The sequence below is a fragment of the Phascolarctos cinereus genome, unplaced genomic scaffold, assembly GCF_003287225.1.
Source record: "Phascolarctos cinereus isolate Bilbo 61053 unplaced genomic scaffold, phaCin_HiC Scaffold_1;HRSCAF=81, whole genome shotgun sequence".
NCBI lineage: Eukaryota > Metazoa > Chordata > Mammalia > Diprotodontia > Phascolarctidae > Phascolarctos > Phascolarctos cinereus.
Genome location: NW_027555514.1, coordinates 40,355,722 through 40,381,389, shown reverse-complemented (window position 1 = coordinate 40,381,389; position 25,668 = coordinate 40,355,722). Strand labels below are relative to the sequence as shown.

General features: G+C 38.3%; 1 protein-coding gene across 4 annotated transcripts in view; it reads right to left on the bottom strand.

The window, feature by feature from the left end:
- The window catches only part of DNAJC13 (DnaJ heat shock protein family (Hsp40) member C13), a 122,942-nt gene extending 97,774 nt beyond the window's left edge, over positions 1 to 25,168 (bottom strand). For 2 of the 4 annotated variants that reach the window (XM_020987277.2, XM_078151571.1), the window contains exons 1-3: positions 24,864 to 25,168; positions 11,767 to 11,847; positions 767 to 842 (exon numbers count right to left, since the gene is read on the bottom strand). In XM_020987277.2, the coding sequence (XP_020842936.1) occupies positions 767 to 842; positions 11,767 to 11,834 (144 nt within the window). In that variant the 5' untranslated portion in view covers positions 11,835 to 11,847; positions 24,864 to 25,168. Of the gene's footprint in view, positions 1 to 766; positions 843 to 11,766; positions 11,848 to 22,068; positions 22,114 to 24,686; positions 24,779 to 24,863 lie in introns of those variants that run through there. The other 2 variants (XM_020987276.2, XM_078151570.1) reach the window with 2 other exon arrangements.
- Between the last annotated feature and the right edge of the window lie 500 nt (positions 25,169 to 25,668).

Genomic DNA, 25,668 nt, shown 5'->3' with positions numbered 1-25,668 from the left:
CTCAAGACTCAAGTCTATAGATTTCTATCGTGTTTTAGGAGCAGGGTACAGCAGATTTCCTTCTCAGCTGCCTTTCATATCCATCCTATAACACCACATATCAAAATCAATCTAGCTCATTAAGTTCCTTATGTGTCAGGCAGGCACTAGGGCAGGCTCTGGGGACACAAACACAAAAAGCTAAACACTCCCTTCTCTAAAGCAGCTTACACTCTATTTATATGTACAAAACCAGAAAAAGGAATAAATACGAGGTAATTCCAGGAAAGAGTGTACTAGCATCTGGAAACCAACAGGAAAAGTCTAACAGAGAAGAAGGCCTGAGCTGAGCTTAAGGGGCTCTCAGAGGCACACGAGAGGCAGGAGAACATTCCAGGCAGGGGGACAATTTATTCAAAGGCCTGGAGACAAGAGACAAAATGTCATGTGTGAAGAAGAGCAAATTTGTCTGACTACATTATAGACAGTGTGTGCTTCTTCACAAAACCCCAGAGTTACTATAAATATAATTTTACAGAGAGCACACTAAGGCTAAACAACTTGGCCAGCTCTTCTGTCTCCAAGACTAGGACACTTGTCCTCCCGCCCACAACTGTTTCAGTTCCTCCATAAGCTATTCATGCTCCTCCAGATGCGCACCACTTCAACCCAATTTTCTGACTACTGGTCCCATCTGTTCATGTCTAGAGAGCACAGGAGATATGTGAAGGTGCCGTCCAATATTCTAAGTTCAAATTGAATTATAAACAAACAACTTGACACTTACCTGATTTGTAACTTCTAGGGTATTGGGATTATATGTAGTGATTGCATGGGTTCCAATCGAAAAAACTCGTTTGTACCTAAAATAAAGGAAAGGTTTAATTTTTGTTTTTCCAATTCAACGAATCAACACATATTAAAATAAAAAAAAACAATTAAAAATGTGTTTATTAATGGTACCACTTTTAATACTCTGATGTTTTATAACATAAAAATACATTTTGAGCATAAGCTATTAACTTTAATAAAGAGAAAAATATAGTAAGCCATTTGAACAACTCTATATAGGTGGCACAGGCTGAATTGATGGTCTCTGGACTTCAAATGATTCTAAATTAGAAAGGCTGATCAAAGATGACACAGCACAAAAATCTTTCAAAATACGTTTTGAGAAAAACTAAGGTGGAATGGAAAGAAACATCACTGCTTTTATCTTTAAAAGGCATAACTGTAGTTAATAATGAACATAATTAGGAGCACCTGCATATTATATTATTGTGCTTTTCTTTAAGTTCAAGAATTGTGCTGAAATTCACAAAAGAGAAAAAAAGGCTTCAACCCAGAAGTTGGATCCTTTTTGGAGGATTTATGTAAGGACACATACGAATTATACAAGATTAGGCATAGATGGGCTACAATCTCATAAATAGCCAAACCGATGGGTTTCTGCATCTACTAAAGTAATTCTTCCTTAATTATGAACTTTCTCAAACACAGGACACTGACTAGAGAGGCAGTATGGGAGAAAGAGCACTGGACTTAAAGGTGAGAGACATAGGTTGAACTCAAAGCTCAGACACCATTCCATTTCCACACAATTAGTTACAATATTGTTTGTTAAACAGAAGTGCTAGTAATACTTTATACTATTTATTTCATGGGGTGATTTCAGGAAAATGCTTTGTATATCTTAAAAATATGGCATACAAAACCACTGAAACCATAATTAATATAATATTATAATAATATCTTATGTATTATATATTAATAAGAAAAGCAAGAAACTGGGGGGGAAATTTTACATTAAGTTTCTCTGATAAAGGTGTCATTTCTCAAATATATAAGAACTATGCCAAATTTATAAAGAATATTTTTACAATGTCATCTCATGTGTTTGCAAAGGAAGCTTGACTATCAATCTAGATCTATTAATCAATAAAGATGAGTTCCCCTGGAAAAAGACTCTAAAAGATTGTTTCTCTATTCAAGAGAATATTTTTATTCTCTAAAGTTTTTCTATGTATGACCTGGATCACTACTATAAACATGAAGGTTTTATAGGTTTAAGGTGTGTGTGTGTGTGTGTGTGTGTGTGTGTGTGTGCGCGCGCGCGCGCACGTGTGTACATACATATATATTTGACGTTATAAGTAAAATTTCAATGTTGGCAGTGGTAAACTATTTAAAAATTTCTAGTTACTAAAATAAAGCTGAATAAAACTCATTTTAAAAAGACTTCTAATGTAAAAATAGCTTTCAAAAGGCCATGAAGAAAATACTGTGTACAATGTAAACAGGAATTCTAGCCATGTAGCCCGGATTCTTTGTTGAACCATTAGGTTTCTATTTCTATACTACAGCATCCCAACACAAGAATAACCAAACTATCAATTGCATGTGTATACAAATTACCACAGAAAGACATCAAAAGAATTCCTACTCAACATATTAAAACTTCATTAACTTTTTCCTTAAGAATAATCCAAGTTCCTGAAACAAACTTGCCAAAGAGCAGCAGCAAAGACAAATATCTTTACTGATCGATCATCATTTAACTGTTGTTACAAGAGTTTTAATCTTTTACCATTCTGCAAACAGTAAAGCATTTTACTTCAAACTTATATAGAGGCTAAATAACATGCCACATTTTACTGTCATCAGGAATATACACTAGTGTGAATATAAAGAGATACTAAGGGAAAATCAGACCCACTCCCAGCTCACTATCCTTACTCTGGCAATGGGCCTCATATTTATACAATCCTTTCTTCTTCAAGGAGTCAGCATAACTTGATCTTACTTTCTGTGAGGCAAGGAGGTCAATCCGGCTCAGTTGTAGCATGAAGGAGGAGAACCGTGTCCAATGGAGACAGAAAGAAGTTAGGGGGAGGCTGCAAAGAGCTTTAAAAGCTAAACTAAGGAGTTTATATTTGATCCTAGATGTAACAGGAAGCCACTGAAGTTTACTGAGAAATGACATGCTCATATTTGCATTTATGGAAAATCAGCTTGGAAGCAGTGGTGAAGGATGGACTAGAATGAGGGGAGAACTGAGGCAGCAAGACCAGCTAGGAGGCCATTTTATTAACCTAGACCAGATATGAGAGCCTGAGCTAAGGTAGTACCTGTAAAGGTGACAATGTTCAGCAAAGTTCAACACAGCCTCAAGAAAAACAAAAATGTTTATCTGCATTAGAAGAGGGACTTTTTTTTTTTTAGGCAACTGGGGTTAAGGGACTTGCCCAGGGTCACACAGCTAGTAAGTGTCAAGTGTTTGGTCTGAGGCCACATTTGATCTCAGGTCCTCCTGACTTCAGGGCTGGTGCTCTATCCACTGCACCACCTAGCTACCCCAAAGAAAGACTTTCTTCATTGAGGATTTGTGCACCAAAGAAAACACAGGGCTGGTTCTATAAAAACCTTGCAGAAAAGCAGTTTGAGTTGAGGTAAAAAGCCAGACTAGAATGAATTCAGAAATAAAAGAAGAGAAAGTAGAAGCAATGAGTGTGGTTTTTTCCCCCTAGGAATTTGTCTAATGAAGTATTGAGAGAAATGGGATAGTAGAGCCAAATGTCATCTACTGACACCCACAGGGATGGCTTTAAAAAGCCTGACTCGTAATTCTTCTATTTCTTCAAAGTAACATTGAGTTAAATAAGCAATAGTGTAATTTAAATTAAAAAAATGAATAGTTTCAGAATCTCTTGTTGGTAAAAATGGTAGAGGAAATTATGTAATATAGGAGTAAAGTTTTAATGATACTTTTTAGCTTCCTTTTTCCTTAACATGGATGAGATGCTGCAATTTTCAGTAGCTTCAAGCTTAAAAATGAGTCCACCCCTTATCTCTAGCACACTTAAGAGCTTACTTTACAAACAACTTAGCTAAAATACCTGTACAGTATGAAAGCAGCATCAGAAGGAAAGAGTAGCAGATCTGTGACGAAAGGAAGTATGGCTCAAGGTACAGAATTTTCCCCCTAGGAATGAGTCTTTCCTTTTTTGGGCCATTTCCCCTCTAACTGTCCCATAGAGAATTATGAAAGTAGTTAAGAAACCAGTTATTAAATATATTTCCATCAACTATACTTGAATTAACCTAGGGGATTTAGAGCCAATGTGGAGCCATAAAAATAAATTATCTCAACTAAAATACTGTTGCAATTAGGTTAGCTAAGAGTTAATAAACCATTTTGAAATGACATAATGGCAAACTGGAGGGATGAAATGTTTTGTGCATATCATTACTGTAATGCACAAAGTAGACAATCATTAACTGCAGGAATTATCAGGCTACTTGCATTATTTTTAAACCCCTTAGGGGAAAGCAGTCTAGGCCTTAGGCAACTCACATCAGAAGTTCTATGGAAAGAAAAGTGAGAAATTGGATAGAAAGTGACAGTCTATCCCCCTCTTTGATAAAAATTGCTAGGAAAATTGGAAGCAGTCTGGCAGAAATTAGGCTTAAATCAACATCTATTCTACAAATAAACTCCAAACAGATGTGACCTTAAAGACCACACCATTGAAAAATGAGAAGGGAAGCAGATCATGTACTTATCCCTTGCAGTTACAGGCAGGAGACACGTTCTTAACCAAACAAAGAGTGGAAGCAATCACAAAAGAAAAAAATAGATAACTTGAATTATGTGAAACTGAAAAGCTTCAGCAAAAACAAAATTAAAGTTCTAAGATAAGAGAAGCAAATGAATGTGTGGGGGAAATCTCTTTATCAAACTTCTCAGATAAGGGTTTGGTATTCCAGATGTAATAGGATAACAGATAACTCAGACCAAAAGCCATTTTCCACTAGGTAAAAGGTTAAAGATGATGAACAAATAGTTTTAAAAAGAAGAACTACGGGCAGCTAGGTGGCGCCGTGGATAGAGCACTGGCCCTGGATTCAGGAGGACCTGAGTTAAATCTGGCTTTAGACACATAACACTTACTAGCTGTGTGACCCTGGGCAAGTCACTTAACCCCACTGCCTAAAACAACAACCAAAAAAAACCCAAAACAAATAAAAAGAAGAACTACAAACTATTAACCATATGAAAGAAGGCTCCAAATCACTGATATTAAGAAAAATGTATATTAAAAAATCCCTAAGGTTTCACCTTATACCCAGCCAACTGGCAAGAGATGAAAAAAGACGTAAAGAATCAATGTTGGAGGGATCGAGGAAGAGGCACACTAATTAGTGCGCTGTTGAACTATAAATGAGAGCAAATATTTTGGAAAGCAATTTAGAATTATGCAAATAAAGTGACTAAAATGTCCATACCCATTGAACCCAGACTCCACTACTAGCCTTATACTCCAAAGGAGGTCACTGATAAATAAGAAGAAAGCCCCCATACTCAAGTAAAACACTACTTGAAATAATAAACAACTTTAGCAAAGTTGCAGGCTATAAAACAAACCCACATAAATCATCAACATTTCTATGTATTACCAACAAAGCCCAACAGTAAGAGATAGAGAAATTCCATTTAAACTTAATGTAGACATTATAAAATATTTAGGAGTCTACCTCCCAAAACAAACCCAGGAACTATATGAACACAATTACAAAACACTTTTCACACAAATAAAGTCAGGTCTAAATAACTGGAAAAACATCAGTTGCTCATGGGTAGACCGAGCTAATATAATAAAAATGACAATTCTACCTAAGCTAATTTACTTATTCAGTGCCATACCAATCAAACTACCAAAAAATTATCTTATAAAGTTAGAAAAAATAATAACAAGATTCATTTGGAAGAACAAAAGGTCCAGAATATCAAGGGAACTAATGAAAAGAAATGCAGGGGAAGGTGGCCTAGCCATTCCAGATCTAATTGTATTATAAAGCAGCAATCATCAAAACTGCTTGGTACTGGCTAAGAAACAGAGTGATGGATCAGTGGAATAGGTTAAGTATGCAAGACACAGTTGTCAATGACTATAGTAATCCATTATTGATAAACCCAAAGATCCCAGCTTCTGGGATAAGAACCCACTCTTTGACAAAAAGTGCTGGGAAAACTGGAAAAGAGTATGGCAGGAACTAGGCACAGATCAAAATCTCACACCATATACCAAAATAAAGTCAAAATGAGTTCATGATTTAGATATAAAGGCTGATACTGTAAGCAAACTGGGAGAGCAAGGAATAGTTTACCTATCAGATTTATGGAGAACAGAAGAATTCATGACCAAACAGGAGATAGAGAACATTACAAAAAGCAAAATGGATAACTTTGATAACATTAAATTGAAAAGTTTTTGCACAAAGCCAATGCAACTAAGATTAGAAGGAGGGCAGAAAACTGGAAAGAATTTTTACAACCAATCTCTTTGATAAAGGCCTCATTTCTAAAATATATAGAGAATTAAGTCAAATTTATAAGAATACAAGTGATTCCCCAACTGCTAAATGGTCAAAGGATATGAACAGGCAGTTCTCAGATGAAGAAATTAAAGCCATCTATAGTCATATGAAAAAATGCTCTAAATCACTATTGATTAGAGAAATGCAAATCAAAATAACTCTGACATACCACATCACACCTATCAGATTGGCCAAGATGACAAAAGAGAAGAATGATAAATGTTGAAGATGTGGGAAAACTGGAACACTAATGCATTGTTGGTGGAGTTGTGAAATGATCCAACCACTCTGGACAGCAATTTGGAACTATGCCCAAAGGGCTATCAAAACGTGCATACCCTTTGACCCAGCAATAGCACTTCTCACGCTACATCTCAAAGAGATCATACAGATGGGAAAGGGACCCACATGCACAAAAATATTTATAGCAGCTCTTTCTGTGGTGGCAAAGAATTGGAAATTGAGAGGATGCCCGTCAATTGGGGAATGGCTGAACAAGTTGTGGTATATGAATGTAATGGAATAGTATTGTGCTATAAGAAATGATGAACAGGCTGACTTCAGAAAAACCTGGAAAGACTTGTATGGTCTGATGCTGAGTGAAGTGAGCAGAACCAAGAGAATGTTGTACACAATAACAGCCACGTTGTGCGATGACTAATATTGATAAACTTAACCCTTCCCAGCAATACAAGGATCTAAGACATCTCCAAAGGCCTTGTGATGGAAAATGCTATCCACATCCAAAGAAAGAACTATGGAGTTTGAATGCAGATCGAAGCATACTTACTTGCTATTTTTTTCTTCTGTTGAGTTTTGTTTCCTCTTTCTGGTGGTTCCTCCTATTGGTTCTAATTCTTACTTACACAACATCACTAACGTGAAAATATGTTTAATAGGAATATATACATAGAGCCAATATCAGATTGCGTGCTGTCTTGGGGAGGGAGGTGGGGGAAGAAAATTTAAAACTCAAAAGCTTATGGAAGTAATTGTTGAAAACTAAAAATTAATTAAATTAGGGAAAAAAAAGAATTGGGGGCAGAACGTTAAAGAGAAATCAGGGTGTGTTAGACCAGCAAATAATCAGAATAAAATAAAAGGACCAGAAACAAAGCCAGAGGAAGAGTAGTTTAGTCTGTGACAGGCACGTGCTGAGACAGCAGTGGAGCAGCCGCCACCTGAGGCACAAACAAGAACAGTCACTTATTCAAAGACTCCGCCGCTCTGCCCCCTCACCATCCGAAGTATCACTAGGCCGCAGTGGGTTGGGCACCGGTGATAATGGCAAAGTGGCAAAGTAAAGCGTGCGCCTCAAAGTCAGCAAGACTGGGGCTCACACCGGCTGTGAGGCTCTGTGCACATCACGTGGCCTCTCAGGGATCAAAGTAACTCTCCAAAGAGCAGGTTTTCTCTCCAAAGAGCTGGCCCCATCCCTAGTCTCTTAATTAAGAACACACAGCCAGTTTATGAAGAGGGGAATCTCTATTTATTGTCTTATTTCAATCACCAAGTTTCATAGTATATTTTACATGTGTATGTGCATGTATGTATATATGTGTACATATGTATGCATGAATATATAAAGAGAAAGAGGCAGTCTAGAGAATGTTCATTTATCATTTTATTGGACTGTATATTGAAGAGAGATATGAGATAATATATCTGAATGGCTTTGCAAACCTTTAATTAAAATTATATAAATGCATAGTAGCAGTACTAGTACTAGCAACAGTAAGATTATGCTAGAACATACTTTTAATGATTAAATAGCTGAAATGTGAAAACAAACAAACCAGTACTACAATATTAGGTATACAATCCAATAAAATGAAGAAAGACTAAAAAAAAAATATGTATATAGAACTGCACAGAGGCACACATACATACACATGCATATGTCCGTGTTTAACACAGCACTTTATTCAAATGCCAATATCTGATTCTTAAATTCTTCAGTATTTTTTGTATTTGATATATTAAATTATTTAAATGGGTAATGAAATCATGAGTCTGACCAAAACAAAAAAAATGTTCAACAGGTATTTTATTTACAAATTCTTTATAAAAGATAAAAAAGCTAGTTTGCTCTCAAACACAAAGGAAACTTTCCAGGGTGAACCTGCTCTTTTGTTTTGCCTGGAACATCTGGACCTTCCCTTCCTGTCTCAAAGGACTTTGGTCAAGCAGGAAATTACACTTCAGGTAAGAAAAGAAAACTTATTTTTCTTTATCTAAGTCCTACTTTCCCTGCAAAACTCTCAAACTGCCACAGAAAGTGAAACTGAAAATTTAATTGTAACCTCATTTTTTCAAGTGTGAAAATGACAGTCTAAAGATGGCTTCACCAGCAAAGGCAGGGCTGACAGTGTGTAGTTGAGAACAGTCTCATCTATACTTATTGTCTGTCTGGTTGCTGGAGGGGAAAAAAAAATGAGTGATGATGTAAAGTTTTTTTTTAAGTTACTGCTGTTTGCAAGTAGTAGCATAAAATTAAGAACAGAATTTCAAATTATGGCTTCTTACAACCCAAAAGGACATGTACATCTTTGCTGATATTTATCCCTAAATATCAGCTCTGTGTGACCCTGGAGACAACCCAATTTGCTCTGAAACTTTAAGACAGTGAACATTCATTTGAAGGCTTAAAAACAATTATGAAGGAATACACTGTATTGACCTCACATTATGATTCGATTTTAATTTACTCCCTTTTTCAAAAACTAACATTAAGTTTTCATTTTTGAGGCAGTGAGCTGGCACAGGAGACAGAAGGGTAGACTTGGAGTCAGGAAGTCTGACTCCAGCCATAGATGCTTCATGAGTTGTATACCCTGGGCAAGTCATTTCACCTGTCTGCTTCAGTTTCTTTATCTGTAAAATGGGGATAATAACAGCACCTAACTTTCAGGGTTGTTGTGAGGGTCAAATGATATATCAAAAGAATATGTGTAAAAGGCTTTGCACACCATCAAACTATATAAATGTGAAATAACAGTAGTAGCAGCAGTAAGGCTATGCTGGGACAGACTTTTACTCTTGATTAGTGATCAATAAAACAGCTGAAATGTGAAAAAAAATCAGTACACCATCCAATAAAATGATAAACGAACAGTCTCTAGATATCTAGGACTGTGTAGATAAGGTGAATATCAGAGAGGCAGCCTACAGCCTCAAGGCATCAATAACAGAAGGAGCTGTGGTCAGAACATGACAGTCAGCTAGTTCCAGAGACAGCTACAATGACTTCAGATTGAGCCCTGCTCTTAAGACTACACCAGAAAAGAGCAAAAAGCACAGATCTGGAGATAAGCATTACTCAAAAGAGAGCCTACAAAAAGACATTGCTTTTTGAGCAGGCAGCTCAAAGACTAGACAAGAAAAGCTTTTCACAAAATGCACTCAGGTGTCTTAGAGGGCACTTTCTACCCTGGAAAAATAGCAGACATGTTGATGCAACAATATTTGCAGAATCAGACCCTTAAATTCTGGGCTGGGAGGTCACTAAGTTTTGCTTCGTCTATCCATTGTTTGTTTGGTATTTTAAACCATTTGTACAGCTATACATGGAACCTACACATGCTTAGTATGTTAAGTTCACATACATTATCACTAAATTTTCTCCAAGTAAATCTTTTTTGCAACAGTTACCCTACTTGGGTTCTAAATTTTAGATACTCTACATATGAAGTGGTTAAAATTCTCAGAGGATCAGGGTGATTAAAAAGCTAACAGAAAAAAAAAAGTTACTGCAGTATGTAAGGTTTAGTCTCGCCCATCAATGCAGCATGCTACATGTAGTACAAGACACCAGCATGTTACCATAAATTAAATGTTGTAGCCTTTCCCACAAGATAACTGAAGTGTTCAGTTATTTAAATAAAATACCACTCAACTTTTGTTAAGAGCTCATTTTTTTTAAAGAAAAACTGAGATAACTGGTTCTACCCAATTACAGGCAAAAAAAATTAGTTTAAAAAATTAGCCAGCTTTACTATGCAGATAAAAATATGGACTCAATGAAACTGATCAATAAAAAGAATTCAGAGCAAACGGTTCCAAAAAGGTAACAAAGGGATCCTAAATTCAGAACTAGCAGCTGGGTTTTGAAAGGTACACCCACAAAAACAAATGGCTTCTCCAGGACACCCATCAAGCTGCCTTTCCCAAGGGCCCGAAGAGCCCCAAAAACTCCCATTCCTTCCCGGACTCGCTTGAGATTTTCTTATTTCCCCCTTTCCATTATTCTCCATCAGATAGTGCCCAGGAGCCTCCACCTCAACTTCCTGCTGCTTTTTGTTCCCAATGCAAAGTGTCAGCAAAAGTAGCAAGAGATGATGGGAGAGGACATTTGAGAAGATACTGCTCTCCCCTACTCTACCACTTCCCCTTGTTCTAGGTCCAAACTCACCTTGCAGTATCTCTAGCCTCCAAATTCACTCTTCAGCCTCATCCCAGAACTCCTACAGCTACTCCAGTTCCCCCATTTTCAGCTCTAATTTGCTCTATAAGATCCAAGTTTAAAAAAGGGGGGGGAGGTAGTAAGAAAAGTGCATAGCAAGAGATATTTCCCTTGTGGTAGTAGAAAGGGCATTCTTGGGACCCTGGGAAGAAAAGGAAGAAGGAAATGAGGAACTAGCTGAGAGCTAATAAACATCTCTGAGATTATAGTAGGAAGAAGTCCCACTCTGACAGCTTTATCCCCTAAATCCCTGCAATGTTCCCCTTAATCTACTCTAGAATTCTCGGCCCCACCACCCAAAGCTCTTTTCCCAGGCTGTGCCCAACCAGAATCCTTTCCCCAAATTGTAAAAGTCAATAACAGTGATTTGAAACTAGATTCCCTGCTCCTGCTGGTGGCTAGGTATTAAGGGAAGGAATTTCTCTTCCTACTGTAGGGGCATGTGTCCTTGGAATCTCAAGTTGGAACTCAGAATACACATTCCCACAAAGAACACTGTTAAACAAGGGGTTAAGACACCCAGGACCATGTTTTGGGTGCACTGAAGGATAACAGGCCAGGTCAGAAATGGAAAAGAAATTAAAAGACAAATAGAGCAGGATCTAAAGTTTCATCACATACACCAGAGGTGTCAAACCTGCAGCCGATGGGCTGCTACAGCCCACAAAACTCCCTCGTGTAGCCCAAACCAGATTAAAATAGAATTTGGAAATATATAACAAAATAAATAAAAATACAATAAATCATAGTATAATAAGGTAAAGAGAAGCATCACCCAAAATTCAGTCAGGACGTCTTCTCTACCTCAGGACTGAAAAATGAGTATACCTCACTTATGCTTCTGAGAACGTTAGAGAGCATATGAGTCCTCTGAATTACACAATATATGCTAAAAAGGAAAGTAAAGCAGTAGAAAGTAGAAGGTAAAATAAGCAGGAAATACTTACTTCCCTCTCCATGAATGTTTTGTTGTATAGAAACAGGCCAGATCTTTATTTTCCCTAATAATATTCATTTTGCACTGAGACCTGAAAAATACATTCAAAACACAAGAGTTAGTGAACTTTCTACTAATTTTTATAACAAGTATACAACTTCATTTACAAGTTTAAAAAAAGCCAAATACTTTATATCAGAAATTTTTATAAAGTCTCCAATTCTGAGGGAATATCACCATCAAACCAAATCTATTACAATGGGAAAAAAGTTCCCCAGTAGACTATGAAAAAAACTTCTCATAAAATACTATAGAATAGCAACAGTGTTATACTTCCTACAAGCTGTTACATTCCTAACTCTCCTTGGATCTCAGACAATGTTAACTACCCCAGTTTCCCTCCCCCTTTTTGTCTAGATACAGAGAACACAGAATAAAGCCACACTGAAAGCAGACATTCTGCTAGGTGTTACCAAGCTCGGCCGGAATTTTCCTTAAGTTTTAGTTTCAAGTTAGTTTCTAACTCTATGGTTTCAATTTATATATGCACTTCACTCAGCAACATATTAAACTGATCACTGAGCCAAAAAATAAAAACTAAACTAAAAAAATCAACCCTCTTTCCTTTTAGGTACTCAAAAGAGATTATTCTTAAACTATCTCTTAATTATTTCGCTATCAGTTATATCAACAAAGGAACACAGAAATTCCATGGGCATCTACAATTAAAATTCAGTGTCATATGAGAAACTCTCCAATTATTTTGGATTTCTATTATCAGAGTAGTGTGACCTCAGAAGCACAAAAGAAGAAAGGAGAAAACTTCTGGGGCTATTCTAGATCCCCAAGCACTTCAAAGGCATTAAAAGAGCTGCAGCACTAGGATACCTATGCAAATTCTTCTCCATGGACTTTTGCTAGAAACTTTTTATCATAATGCCTAATGGAGGAAATAAGTAAGACCCAAGGTCAAATTTTTCAAATACTCTCAAAAAAGGAAATAAGTAACATTTCAAGATACTACCTTAAATTCCTTTAATACAAGGAAATAAAGGACCCTAATGACGTTCTAAACAAGTAAAAACCTTGAAAGAAAGGCTAGGTTTTCAGGACAAAGATGTATGAAGCACATTTCTGAACCATGAGTTTCTTAACAGAATTGACAGATTTCCTTATGGTTATATAATGTATATTACTAATACTTTTTAATTTAAACATTAATCACCTAGAATATGTAAGGCACTATGCTAGGCATTATATTACCGAAACTTCCAAATACACTGAATTTTGGCAAAGGATAAAGCAATTTTTTTTTGGCAATTAGGGTTAAGTGACTTGCCCAGGTCACATAGCTAGTATGGGTCATGTGTTTGGTCTGAGGCCAAATCTGAACTCAGGTCCTCCTGACTTCAGGGCTGGTGCTCTATCCACTACCACCTAGCTGCCCCAGGATAAAGCAATTTTAAGTGGCTTACTAAAAACAAGGACCTGAATCTCAAGCATCATCTTTGTATGGAAATTATTTAGAAAAGATAATTTACTTTATAGTAAATACACTATAGACCAAACTTTGTTAGTTTTAACTCCACAAAAATTTTTAAAAGGCAACAAAACCTTTATTCCTCTATAGGCTGCAAGTTTTTTGAGGGCAAGAAATGTCTCATGCAACTCCCACGTAACTGCCCACTATTAGACCAGGACTATTAGATGAATCTTCTCATATGTACACAATAACAAATAATGAGCAAGGCAAATCTGAACCTTTTCTCTCTAAAGGAATTTGGCTTGGTTCTGAGAAACCAGAGAATTTAACAATCTGAGAGACACATACATAGCTATGGAAAGTATACTCTAGAATACACTAGTGTACATATACACTCTAGAGTATACCGGTATACTCTAGAGTATATATCTAGAAAATGAGTCGAACAAGTTTTTTTCCCCCTGCTCCAAGTTTAAATTAGAAAAAAAATCTCTTCTAAAAAAAGAATCTAAATCCTAAAATGACGTGTCTGAGCCAATAAATTCATAGCCAACTATGAGGGGAAATAAGGGACTTAGGTAGAAAATACTGGAATGCATATGCTGCAAACAATTCAGCCAAGGTAATTTGAAGATACTGGCAGACCCCAACTTAAAAACAAGCTGAGATCCAAAGTTCATTTGTAAACCTGTTGTTCCCTCATTGACACAATGTTATAAGCTGGTTCACAAACTCTTATTTAACCCATGATATGGCTGAACTAGACTATACTAAGGGTATTTATACCTACCCATCCTTTCTACGGGAAAATGAGTCCTTAGCATGGAACACAGGTGCCACACCTTTCCTATAAGAGATTTTCCAGTCTCTCTTCCCTACTAAACTACAATCCCAATATGATAGTACAGATTCTTTCTTCCCTATTTTGGTGGTTAGAAGAGATTCCTTCCAAACCTTCCTTTTGTGTGGGGCTAATGGAACTTAGTTACCTCTACTGCAATGGCAAGAAGCCAGGGACTCCATTAGGGCCTCTGGGAACCAGACGGGAAGAGACAGACTTAGGACAATGATTTCAATATTCCCATGGGATTGGGAGTTAAGAGGTGCAGCTTCTAGGCACTGATGTATCATCCTTCTATGCAAACTAAAAAAGACAACTTACTTTTTAGTAACTACACCATAAGCCAAATTTGTAAGGATTTTAATTTGACAAAAGTTCAAAAAACAGGCAAACAAAACTTTATTTCTTTATAGACTACAAGCTGTTTGATGGCAGGAGATGTCTCTTATCTCTGCAACTCCCACAAGAGTGCCCACTGATTAGAGGGAAGGAGAGTTACTGGGAAGCTATAGCAATTAGAGGCAGAGATTTTAAGGCAGGGAGTTTAAGGTGAAGAGCGGCAGAATAAGTTGAGACAATGAGTAGAGAGCTTCTTCTGAAAGTAGGAGTTAGGCAAGATTAAAGGAAGATAAGAAGACAAAGAAGTTAGGACAGGGTGATCAGATCAGCAGCATCTTTGGGGAGTAAAGAGGGTTGGGGACAAATTTAGGGGGCAGCTAGGTGGCACAGTGGATAGAGCACTGGCCCTGGAGTCAAGAGGACCTGAGTTCAATCTGGTCTCGGCCTCTGACACCTGACACTTACTAGCTATGTGACGCAGGGCAAGGTACTCAACCCCACTGCCTGGCCAAAAAAAAAAAAAATTTTTTTTAAAATAACCAAAAGCAGTGGAGAAGGAAACAAAGTTCCTGCAACCGTGCTGGCATGTCCCTACATGGCATGTCTTCACTTAGGGTACCTTTTTCTATATAAACGCCTTGGGGGGGTGGGGGTTGAGACAGGGGCAGGGCAGTACTACTCTAGAATTACAAAAATCCAGAGCATACACAGAAACTAAACTCTGGGTTGTTTGCAGCCATGAGTTCCCCAAAGATATAAAGGCTGTCTCAGCTAAAGCCTAACCTTCTGCAAGAGGCCATTCCCAGTGCCCCTTAATGCTCCTGCACTCCCTTGGAGGCAATCTCCAGTTTGCCCTTTCCAGAGCTTGTTTATCCAGAGTTTTTCGCAGGTTGTCTGCCCCATGAGACTGGGAACTCCTTGAAAGCTGGGGCTATTTTGTCTCTCTTTGTATTGCCAGCACTTAACACAGTGCCTGGCACATAGTAGGCACTTAATAAATACTTGCTGACTTGACTTGAGCCAAACTGGTTAAAGATTACATTGTAACACTCTAAATCTTCAATATGGTTTGGATAAGAAAAATATAGATAGAATACACAGATAGAATTCTAACAAGTATAGAATTTACCTTTGTTTCCAATCATCTGAATCTAGCTACATACACATCAAATCTGCAGCATCACCATTAATCATTAGGTGATATCAGCAAGAAGTCAAGGAAGAGAGTAAACTATATCAGAGCAAGGGAATGATAAAGAAAGCCCCCCCCAAAAGACTGTCAGAAAAGTATCACTTTGCTAAAATACTTTTATCAGTTTCAAAGAAATTAAAAAGGAAAACTGTACTATGACTCCTACACTATACTCCATAGGAGCAGGTACTATGCCAATCTTTTAAATCCCTTCCCTACTCCACCACCAGCTTTGTACACAAGTGCTTAACTGGTTTAATGTGACAAAAATTTAAACCTGAACAGATCCCCAAATTAGTGATTTTTATAGTCGTTACTTTACTACTGTGACTTTTTTTCCTTTTGGTCCAGACTTGTTATTTCATCTGTCCAGGAAACTTCCATCATAGAAACTCTTTACTAAGTCAGATCAAAAGTTCATTTACAATTTAACCTCCTCAGGGACAACTGGGAGGAAATGATTTGTCCACAGTTTATGTAGCTACAATACTTAATAGGAAAGACTTTTTAAAGTCAGGTCCCAGGCCTTCCTGATTCCACCACTGGTCTTCTATCCATTATGTCCTTTTTGCCTTTCAAGATGAATTTAGGAAGAGAAAATGCCAATCCTTAGCTCATTGACTGCCTTAGCTTTTGATGGTGGGGGAAAGATTTAAATTTTAAAAGAACAAATGACCATGCCTGCACTAGGTTTAGAGTTTGTTTTTAAATATCACTGTGCTTTAAAATATTATAAGGGGTAGATTCATGAAATGTTTCTTAATAAAATTTTATCTAATGCACTACAGATATAACAAATGTAGGTTTCAAGATTCTAATTAATTAAAAACAGCACAACAGTCAGTGTTTCTACTCTAAAAGGTACATTTTAAATATATCCATTTGATTTTCTTCTATTTTTCAGGAGGATACATTACAACATTTGAGCAATTTAGAATCATTCAAGTATTGTTATCACTGGGAGGTGATTATTTCAAGTACTAAACACTTCAAGTATGGTTATCACTAGCTACTAAGTGGAATTGTGGATTAACTTAGCGGCTTTTAAAGAGTATTACTACTTATCAACAGAATACATCAAAAGGCTATTATACTGAGTTTTAACTGGAAGGAAAGCATTAGAATTTTTGTTTTGTCTTTTAAATGCATTTACAGTATTAGTGCTCCAAATAGCTCTATTAATGGCAAGGTACTTCAATGTTTCCTATTGAGCAAGACTACTTCAATACTTTAAGAATGTGATTTCTTTGTAGTCCTTTCAGCCTTCAAGAGGTGCTGTAGCCAAAAAAACTGGACACCCTCTAGCCTCTCCAAAATTAATTAATTAAGCTGGTCCTCAGGTGGACTATCATAGTCCATACTGACCCGATATTATCTCTCTGTCTCTCTGTCTCTCTCTCTCTCTCTCTCTCTCTCTGTCTCTCTCTCTCTCTCTCTCACACACACACACACACACACACACACACACACACACACACACCCACCAGGATAATTATAATCCAATGAAGTCAAGAATGAAAAAAAAACCCACACACATCTCAATATAAACAGAATAGATTAAATAAACCACTTGTTGATACACATTTTTCACTTTGTCAAAATATACTCAAGTAGCCTACCTATTTATTCTAAGCAGAACTCCAAACTACTTTTCTTAAAAGTCACTACACATCATCATGACAGCTTTTTGCTTTGAAAATAGCATTAAGGGGCAGCTAGGTGGCACAGGATAGAGTACGGGCCCTGAAGTCAGGAGTACCTGAGTTCAAATCCAGCCTCAGACCAAACACTTGACACTTGCTAGCTGTGTGACCCTGGGCAAGTCACTTAACCCCAACTGCCCAAAACAAAACAACAGCATTAACTCCTTAAGGTTGTCACTTGGCACTGATATATAGTACCATGACTTACAAAACTGAACAATGCTAAAGTAAAAAATGCAGGGAAAATAAGGTAGAATCTAGATGAGACTGCCCTACCTCCTTTGTAGTCTCATGAAATATTCCTATCCGTGACAATAAAAGGCATGAAGACCTGAAGAACCAAACAAAAGCCAAAGGAATGAGAGAAAAGGCAGTGATCCTTAGAACATACTTGTCAACTCATGGCTAGAGGTCACAAGTCCAAAGATCATCAGGTCATCTATCCAGAGCTGTGGTCTCACATAGTAATATTTTACTGTCCGAAAGACAGGCAGCCAGGAAGACTAACATACACTGGATATAGCTTGGGGACTAATAATGTAGCATGTTTAAAAATCTCAATTTCATCTTCTAATTATTATAGCATAATTAAATACCTCAATTCGGTGAAATTGCTCTTCTATTTTTATGTAGTGTTACACCCTTTCAACCACTCCTTTGTAAAGTTACAAATATAGCATTTTATTCTTTCACTCTCCAGCCCTTGATTTAAATCCCATTCAATTCAATAAACATATCACATGCAAACTACATGCAGGGTACCATGCTGGGAAGAGTACATGAAGATAATTTAGTATTTTGGGATCTAGATGTTTGTCATTTGGTTTACTAAACATTTGTACTAGCTGTCTCACAGACTTGCTCAGTGTTCCATCTAGCTTCCTTCCATTTATCACTAATTAATTCAGGAATAAATACAGTGTTACTGACTTACAATGCTTTCACAGTTGTGATCACATAAGCCTATAATAAGGAAAACCTCATTCACAATTTTTTTAAAAAAAATCTCATTGGGTCCTATCATTAAGATGAATGTTTTTCCCCAAACAGTCCCGTTTAGCATCTGTCAATTTACTCTTGATGTTTTTTCCATTTAACTTCAGTTTGCAAGATTTCAAACAAGAAGTAATCATTATATGAACCTCATTTTTAATCCCCCAGATCCAAATTACCTAATTTAATGTATACTCCCCCTATTCTACTTCTGTCATGGCTTCTAAAACTGTCCAAGTTATACTGAAATATCCTGGTAAATGAAAGAGGCAGCTTTAATCAAGACTACTGGTCTTTTTTTAAGCTTAAATTCTGCATATGGAAGTGATTTTCATAATAATTAAGAGTCAAGTACCTTGTGACTCCTACATTGAGATAACAGTAATCTAATGGAAAATGATAGCATCTTTTTTTTAAAAGCATGATCCTTTTAAAAGATCTAAAATTCAAGTTTATCTTCATTAACAACTTTTAAGTATTCAAGCAAAACTAAATTTCTCTACTTTTCCCCTCCAAAACACAGGCACACATACACACACCATAAATGAACTAACTCCAGGTGAAAAAAACATACCCAACATATTTAAGTTTCCCCAGTCTTTTGTCGCAATTACACTTTAAAAACATTTTTCATTGAAATTACATTCCCAAATGTTTTATTAGGAAAGAAATCTTATGTTCTGAAGAAACAGAAGTCTAAATTATGAAAAATCAACTAGGTTTAAAAGATTACACTGTCATAAAACCCCCAAGAGGTTTTTAAGTCTTTAAAAAGCTCAAGAGTTAAGTTTTGTTTGTTAGGAACAAAAATGACATTCTTTGTCTCAATAAATATAATAAATGTTAAATGGTTAGCAGCATAGTCAATTTTTATACAGGTTAAAAATACTACAAATTAGGCTGTTTGCTCTGTCTAGGTGAAATGCTGCCATGAGAACTTTAACCCACCGCTTTATTTTTAATTTGACTTTCTTAACTTGTAATCTTTAACTATAAAAAGAAGATGCTTCTAAAGAAATTAAAGTGGCTGTCTAGAACCACTTTAAAATCCTACGATTTAATTTAGAGTTCACGTTCCCAAACGTTACCCTACAATGCAAGAAACTAAAATTGTCACAAGAACAAACCAACAAGACCTATGCTCTTCTTTCGGAATGGCTTTAGGACCATGTAAGTCTTTATTATCAGTATGAGCACATTATTAATCACCCTCAAATACTGCATCTGACCAACCAATTTTTCATGAAAGTAAGAACTATGCATTCTATACAAGCTATACAACACTATCTGCCACACAGGCTGCTCTGGTTGACAGGATGATGGTCCCACTGTACTCTACTCAGGCTATACGTGGAATATTGCGTTCACCTTTCTGTGCCACGTTTAAGGACCACGGTAAGAGGGTGCATATCCAGAGGAGGGCACTTATCAGAATGATGAAAGGTTTTTTAATCCAATACATGGATTAGTTAAAACACTGGGGACGTTTAGACTAGTAAAGACTTAGGATAGAATGACATCTGTTTTCCAAATATCTGAATGACTCTAATGTAAGTCAAGAAGTATTTATTTAGCATTTACTGTGTGCCAGCCACTGTGCCAAGCAGTGGGGGATTCAATAGCCCCTGCTCTCAAGAAGTTCACAGTCTAATGGGGGAGAGACAACATGTAAACAACTATGCACAAACACAGGGCAGCCAGGTGACAAAATGGATAGAGTACAGGTACTGGAGTGAGGAAAACTCATCTTCCTGGATCAAATCTGGCCTCAGACATTTACTAGCCGTGTGGTCCCAGGCAAGTCACTTAACACGGTGTGCCTTACTTTCCTCATCTGTAAAATGAGCTGGAAAAGGAAATAGCAAACCACTTCAAGCATCTTGGCCAAGAAAATCCCAAATGGGGTCATGGAGAGACAGACAAGACCCACAAATGATGAACTGGAGATCACCTTGGGGAAAAGGCACTAGCATTAAAAAGGACTGGGAAAGGTTTCTTGCAGAAGGTAGGATTTTAACAGAGACTTGTAGAAAGCCATGGAAGCCAGGAGGCAGAGATGAGGAGGGAGAGACTGGAAATCGTGGTTTGGGGGACAGCCTAGAAATGAAAATGCCTAGAATCCCACACATGGAGTGTTTTGTGCTAGGAACAAGGAGGTGAGTATGACAGGACTGCAGAGTACCTGATGAGAAGTCAAGTGTAAGAAACGGGAAATGGGGATTAGACTATTCGGCCCTCAGGGAAGAATCAGGAGAAATGGTGGAAAATGCTTACAAATAAACTTAGACCTGATATCAAGAAAAATTCTATAGCAATTAGCATGATCCCAAAGTAGAATGAATGGGATGCCTCGGGAAGTGTTACAGGCTCCTCTTTCAAGGTCTTTAAGTAGAGTCCTTTCAGCTGTGAATTGAAGGAGGTGACTAGAGAGGCCCCCCCACAACCCTAAAATTCAGTCAACCTGAACGAGGTCTTAAAATTATATCACCAACTGCTACTCTGGTCTCCCTTTAGCTACTTTTATTTTTGAAAGAATGAAATAAATGAAAAAAAAAGAAAGTTAGCAACCTCATAAAATTTTAGCTTACATCTATACTACAACCATCAAGTTGTAGCACATTACCTTTGTGAAGTGCTTGCCTATAGTTTTTACTTAGACTTTAAGGTAAATTCTCTTTATAGCTTGCAAAACACAACAAATCATCACATTGTGGTGTCCACAGATTTTGAGATCTCCTTTTTATTAATCCCATTTCAAATGGAAATGATGATTTGTGGCCATGTCTCAGAAATGCTAAAGTGACTCCAGGCTCAAAGCAGTAAGGAATATAAACACAAAAAATGACAAGTATATACCACATCGGAGTTACCCTTCTTTATTTGGGGATGAGAAGAAGCACAGCATAATGGATAGAAAGCCAAGATTGAAGACAGAAGATTTGTGTTCAAGTGTTGCCAGTGATACATATAGCTCTTGGAGCTCAGAGCAAACATGCACTATGGGTGCTGACAAATTTCATAGTTAAAGTTCCATTTCACTGAGTCTTTACTTTCTAACAATTATTCATCACTTCATGGTGCTAACATTTCTGAACTTTGAAAATGCCTCAACACTCATCTCTCATGAATTTGAAATCAATCTGTTTAAGCTATCCTATAAAATAAGAGGTCCTAACCATCTACATTCAATTTGTAAGTCACTGAAGTTTTCTCCAAAAGTGTCTTTGTCATTTTATCTTCAGAACATAACAGGTTTGAAGCAAGCACACAGTGTACCAGATTAGTATGCTCTTTAACCTTATATACAAACTGCAAGTTTACTTTCAAGGATCTAATAAGATTAGCCTTACTTATGAGAAAGAAGAAAGGATGAAGAGAGGGGGGAAAAGGAGAGAGAGGAAAGAAGGAGGGATAAAGAGATGGACAGATAGAGGGACTTAAGACACTTTGTTCCAATGGGCAAAATTTATTTTCTGGGGCTGTACCTTAACCTATCATTGTTCTCCTGGTTAACATGTAAGATAGAAGGCATGAAATTTCACAAGGTTATCAGGTACAATAAAGTTTTACCCTAAGCATCTCTAAACAGTGTTCCTTTCACAATTAAAAAGTTTATTGTTACTGTTTCCTCTTTCCATACTTTAAGATAGCAACAAAATATTAGCTTTTGGTCTGACTTTCTGATTCACATTCTTAAAAGGAAATTCAACCTTTTCAATTAAATTGGCAATTAAAAACACCCCAGGAGGGGGGAGGCCTACCTGTTAAGAGAATGACAAGCACCCAAAAGAGACCTTGTATCATGCCTAGAAATTAAACAAATAAGCAGTCCTTAGGGAAGAGTAATAGAACAGAAGGCCAAGGATAAGGATTTGTTTTTGCTGCTTCAAATGATAAGACAAAACTGGCAAGAAAAAAAAAACCAAACTGCCCTAAAATAAAATACATTAACAATCTTAAACTTATAGACAGAGTTAAAATAATTATTTCAAAATATTTTGGGGGCTTGGTTTTGCCTTCCCTAAACTCTTCCTGACCAATCGCAATCATGGCACACACATGAAGAAAAACAGTCTTAACACACCTAGGGCCCAAACCAACAGGGCTTTTTAGTTTCAAGTCAATACTGTACTACTAGTGTATGCTTTGATGGACTGCTACAAAATGTATGGGTTGGCTCAAGTACATAGATTCCTGAAAGCATTTAAGGGTGTGTTTAAGTTAGTACCCCTAGCAAAGTATAATGTTACAAAGTATACTCTCCATTGTAAAGACAGTTAACTGTAACTAAGTCAAAGTGGGCTACAAGGATGTTTGTTAAACAGCCCCTAAAAGATTCTCACTGTAATTTAAATCACAGCATCATAGTTTTAGAGAATGAAGAGGCCTTACAAATTATTAGGTTCAATACTCTAAGAACGTGATGAGTCTCACACAGGTTGTAACTTAGGGGAGTTCGTTCAGCTGGTCATCAGCACAATTGGGTTTCCTTTAATCTAGGTCCTAGGACTACAAATTCAGTCTCAAAATAAGATCCCTTTGGCCACTTTCAACCATTACAACCAACACTGGGGTAAATAGAACAAGCAGGTACAAACTTTTTGCTGTTGTTTCTCTCCACTAGCTGCCCACTTTAGTTTACGGGATTTCAATGTAAAAAAGATATCTATTCCAGGTTCATTTTACAGATGAGAAAACTAAGGTCCAGAATGACTTACTAAGGTCACACAAGGCAATAAGGTGGAGGAACCAGAATTCAAACCCAGGTCTTTCTAGTCAAAATCCAGTGTACAACTCATTCTTAGTACTTTTTAGTATCTCAGAAAGTACTGAAGGTTTGCACACAGTTATTTGTCCTCAGGAGGGCAGGGATAATAAGTGAAGACCTAAAGCAGTAATTCAATCTACTTTCAGCAACTGGGGGTGGTGGTTACCTGTTTCAAAGGAAGGAGAAAACCCAAGTGCTTTATTTTTAACAACTCTGAATTTCAGTTATCCATATAACCTTTTGCCAAAGTTAGTGAGGGACTACACCTCTCTTCAGGAGTCAATTGTACTATTCCATTTGAGAAGCTGAGGAATTAAACTTATCTTTAACCTGAAAAACTGACTCAACTTTATGTTTTCAGGGACTTTTAGGCTCACAAAATGATTATTCTTTAAAAGAAATAACATGAAAGCAGTGTGCACTATTACAGACTTGAGATTATTTTCACAATTTCAGGTTGGTATGATTAAGCATTACTCTTACATTTAAAGTCTCTGCTCATGGAGAAATATTTGGTATTTCACCCTGTTCAAATAAGGAAGGCACTAATTTCCAGGAACAGGTCTAGATGTCTCTGAATATACTGCTGCCCTCCTCTTGCTCTCATTTTCCTCTCTTTATTACCCTTTATTTCCTGTTTTCCATTTAATATTTTAAAAATGCTTAATTTCTAACATTAAACCAGAACCTGAGACGTTTATCAGCAATGTGCTATACTTATCTACCTTCCATTATGACTTTAAAAGCATATTAAGCTTAGATTATGTTTTGACTCCTGTTTTGCTATTCTAAATCTTTTGAAAGCATAAAGCTAGTTTACGTATGCTGAGCATGATAGTCAAACAAGGAACTGATTTTCAGCTACAGATTAACTGCTAAAGATGTAATGATGAGAACCTGTCCTATGAAGCTTTATTACTCCAATTACATTGCTTTCTATTTATGAATGTGATCCACATTTTCATGATGTGTATCTAAAACCAGCTTTCTGAAACAAATTACAAACCTGCAAATTAGTCAAATCAAAAAAGGGAGAAGGCACCAAAAAAAGGTGAAAACACAAAATATGAAACTCCTGAAGAAACGCTTGAAACTCTTTTCTGGTTTTTACAACGTAAATATGCTGCATTAATTTCCCAAAAACTCTTTAGCACGAAGAGAGTAGGTTCTGAGGAACGACTGTCTCGGGGAAAGCTGGAGACAGGATTAAAGCAAAGATCACCAAACTTTAGCATGAACTGGGCAGGTACTGAGAAAGAATTGTCTCCAGGCAACTGAATAGAAGATTACAGTAAAGACCACAAAACTTTTCTTTTTTATACCTCGGACAAAATCTTGCTAGAGATTACCGCACTTTTTTTTTAAACAAAAAGACTGAAATAAAAAACTCATAAAGGAAACAGAGAGGATGCACCTGGGGGCTCAGTGGTCTTGCCCTAGAGTAAGCAGGGAGAGGGGATGCGGAGTGAAAAGATAACTTCCTATTCCAGCTTTGGTAGCAGGGCACGAATAATCTTAAACAGCAACAGCTGCTCTAGTCACACTCTAATCTTCCCTCTCCCTGCTAGAGCCCTTTGACAGGGAAAGTGAAAAACTCCAGCACTCGCTCACCCGAAGCAGCTGCAGCCTGCCCGCTGCAGGAGCCTGTGGGAGGCTGCCAGCGCCGGGGACGCTCGGGAGCGGGGTCCGGCCAGGGGACGCCCCGGCCCCGCTCGCGGCTCCCGGGCGGAGGGGGAGGCCGCGCCCTCGGGGCCCCGCCGCCGGACTGCAGGGAAGGAGCGGCTTTACCTGGGCAGGGCACCGGAGAAGCACTCCTCGCTGCGCGCTCTTCGCTTGCCCGGCCGGGCGCCTCCTGCTGCCGCCGCCTGGCTCCCGCCGCCGCGCCCACAGGGTGGCTGAGGCGCCCGCTCGGCTCCCCGGCCCAGCCTGGCCCAGCCCCCTCGCCACTTCCTGCTCCCAGCCGCCGGGGGACTGCTGCGGCCGCCGCGCTCTCCGCCCCCTCCGCCTGCTTCTCCCGCTGCCTCTCAGAGGCTTGCTCTGGAGGCCGCCATCTTCGCTTCGGCTACGGGCGACCGCGCTCAGCGCGCCTGCGTGGCCGCCGCCCGAGGCTGTCACGAGACCACGTCAGCTGATTTCTACACCACTCGCCCTCCCCCTCCTCCCGAGTTCAGCCCCTCAGGCCAACCCTAGATCTGAGCCGAGACGCTCCAATCCCGTCCCCTACACGCCTTCTCCCACCCATTCCTCCGCCCCGTCCTGGCCTGGAACCCACCCATAACCAACAGCTTGTCAGCAGCGCCTACGAGGGCGCATGCGTCGGGGCTGAGGCGGGGGTGGGGCAGAAGAGAAGGAAGAGGAGGAGGAAGAATCAGAGTCCAGGCAGCACGAGTGGCGATTCGTCCCTCCTCCGAGAACGCATGCGTAGGGCCGAGGAGTGGGCGGGGCAGAAGACGGAAAAGGGAAAGGGGCGAGTCGGTCCGGGGAGCACGAGGCCCCGGAGGGCGCATGCGTAGAGTTTAGGCGGGGGCGGGGCAGGAGAGATGGAAGAGACTGAGGCAGCACGTGGGCTGACACGCCCCTGCCTTCCCCGAAC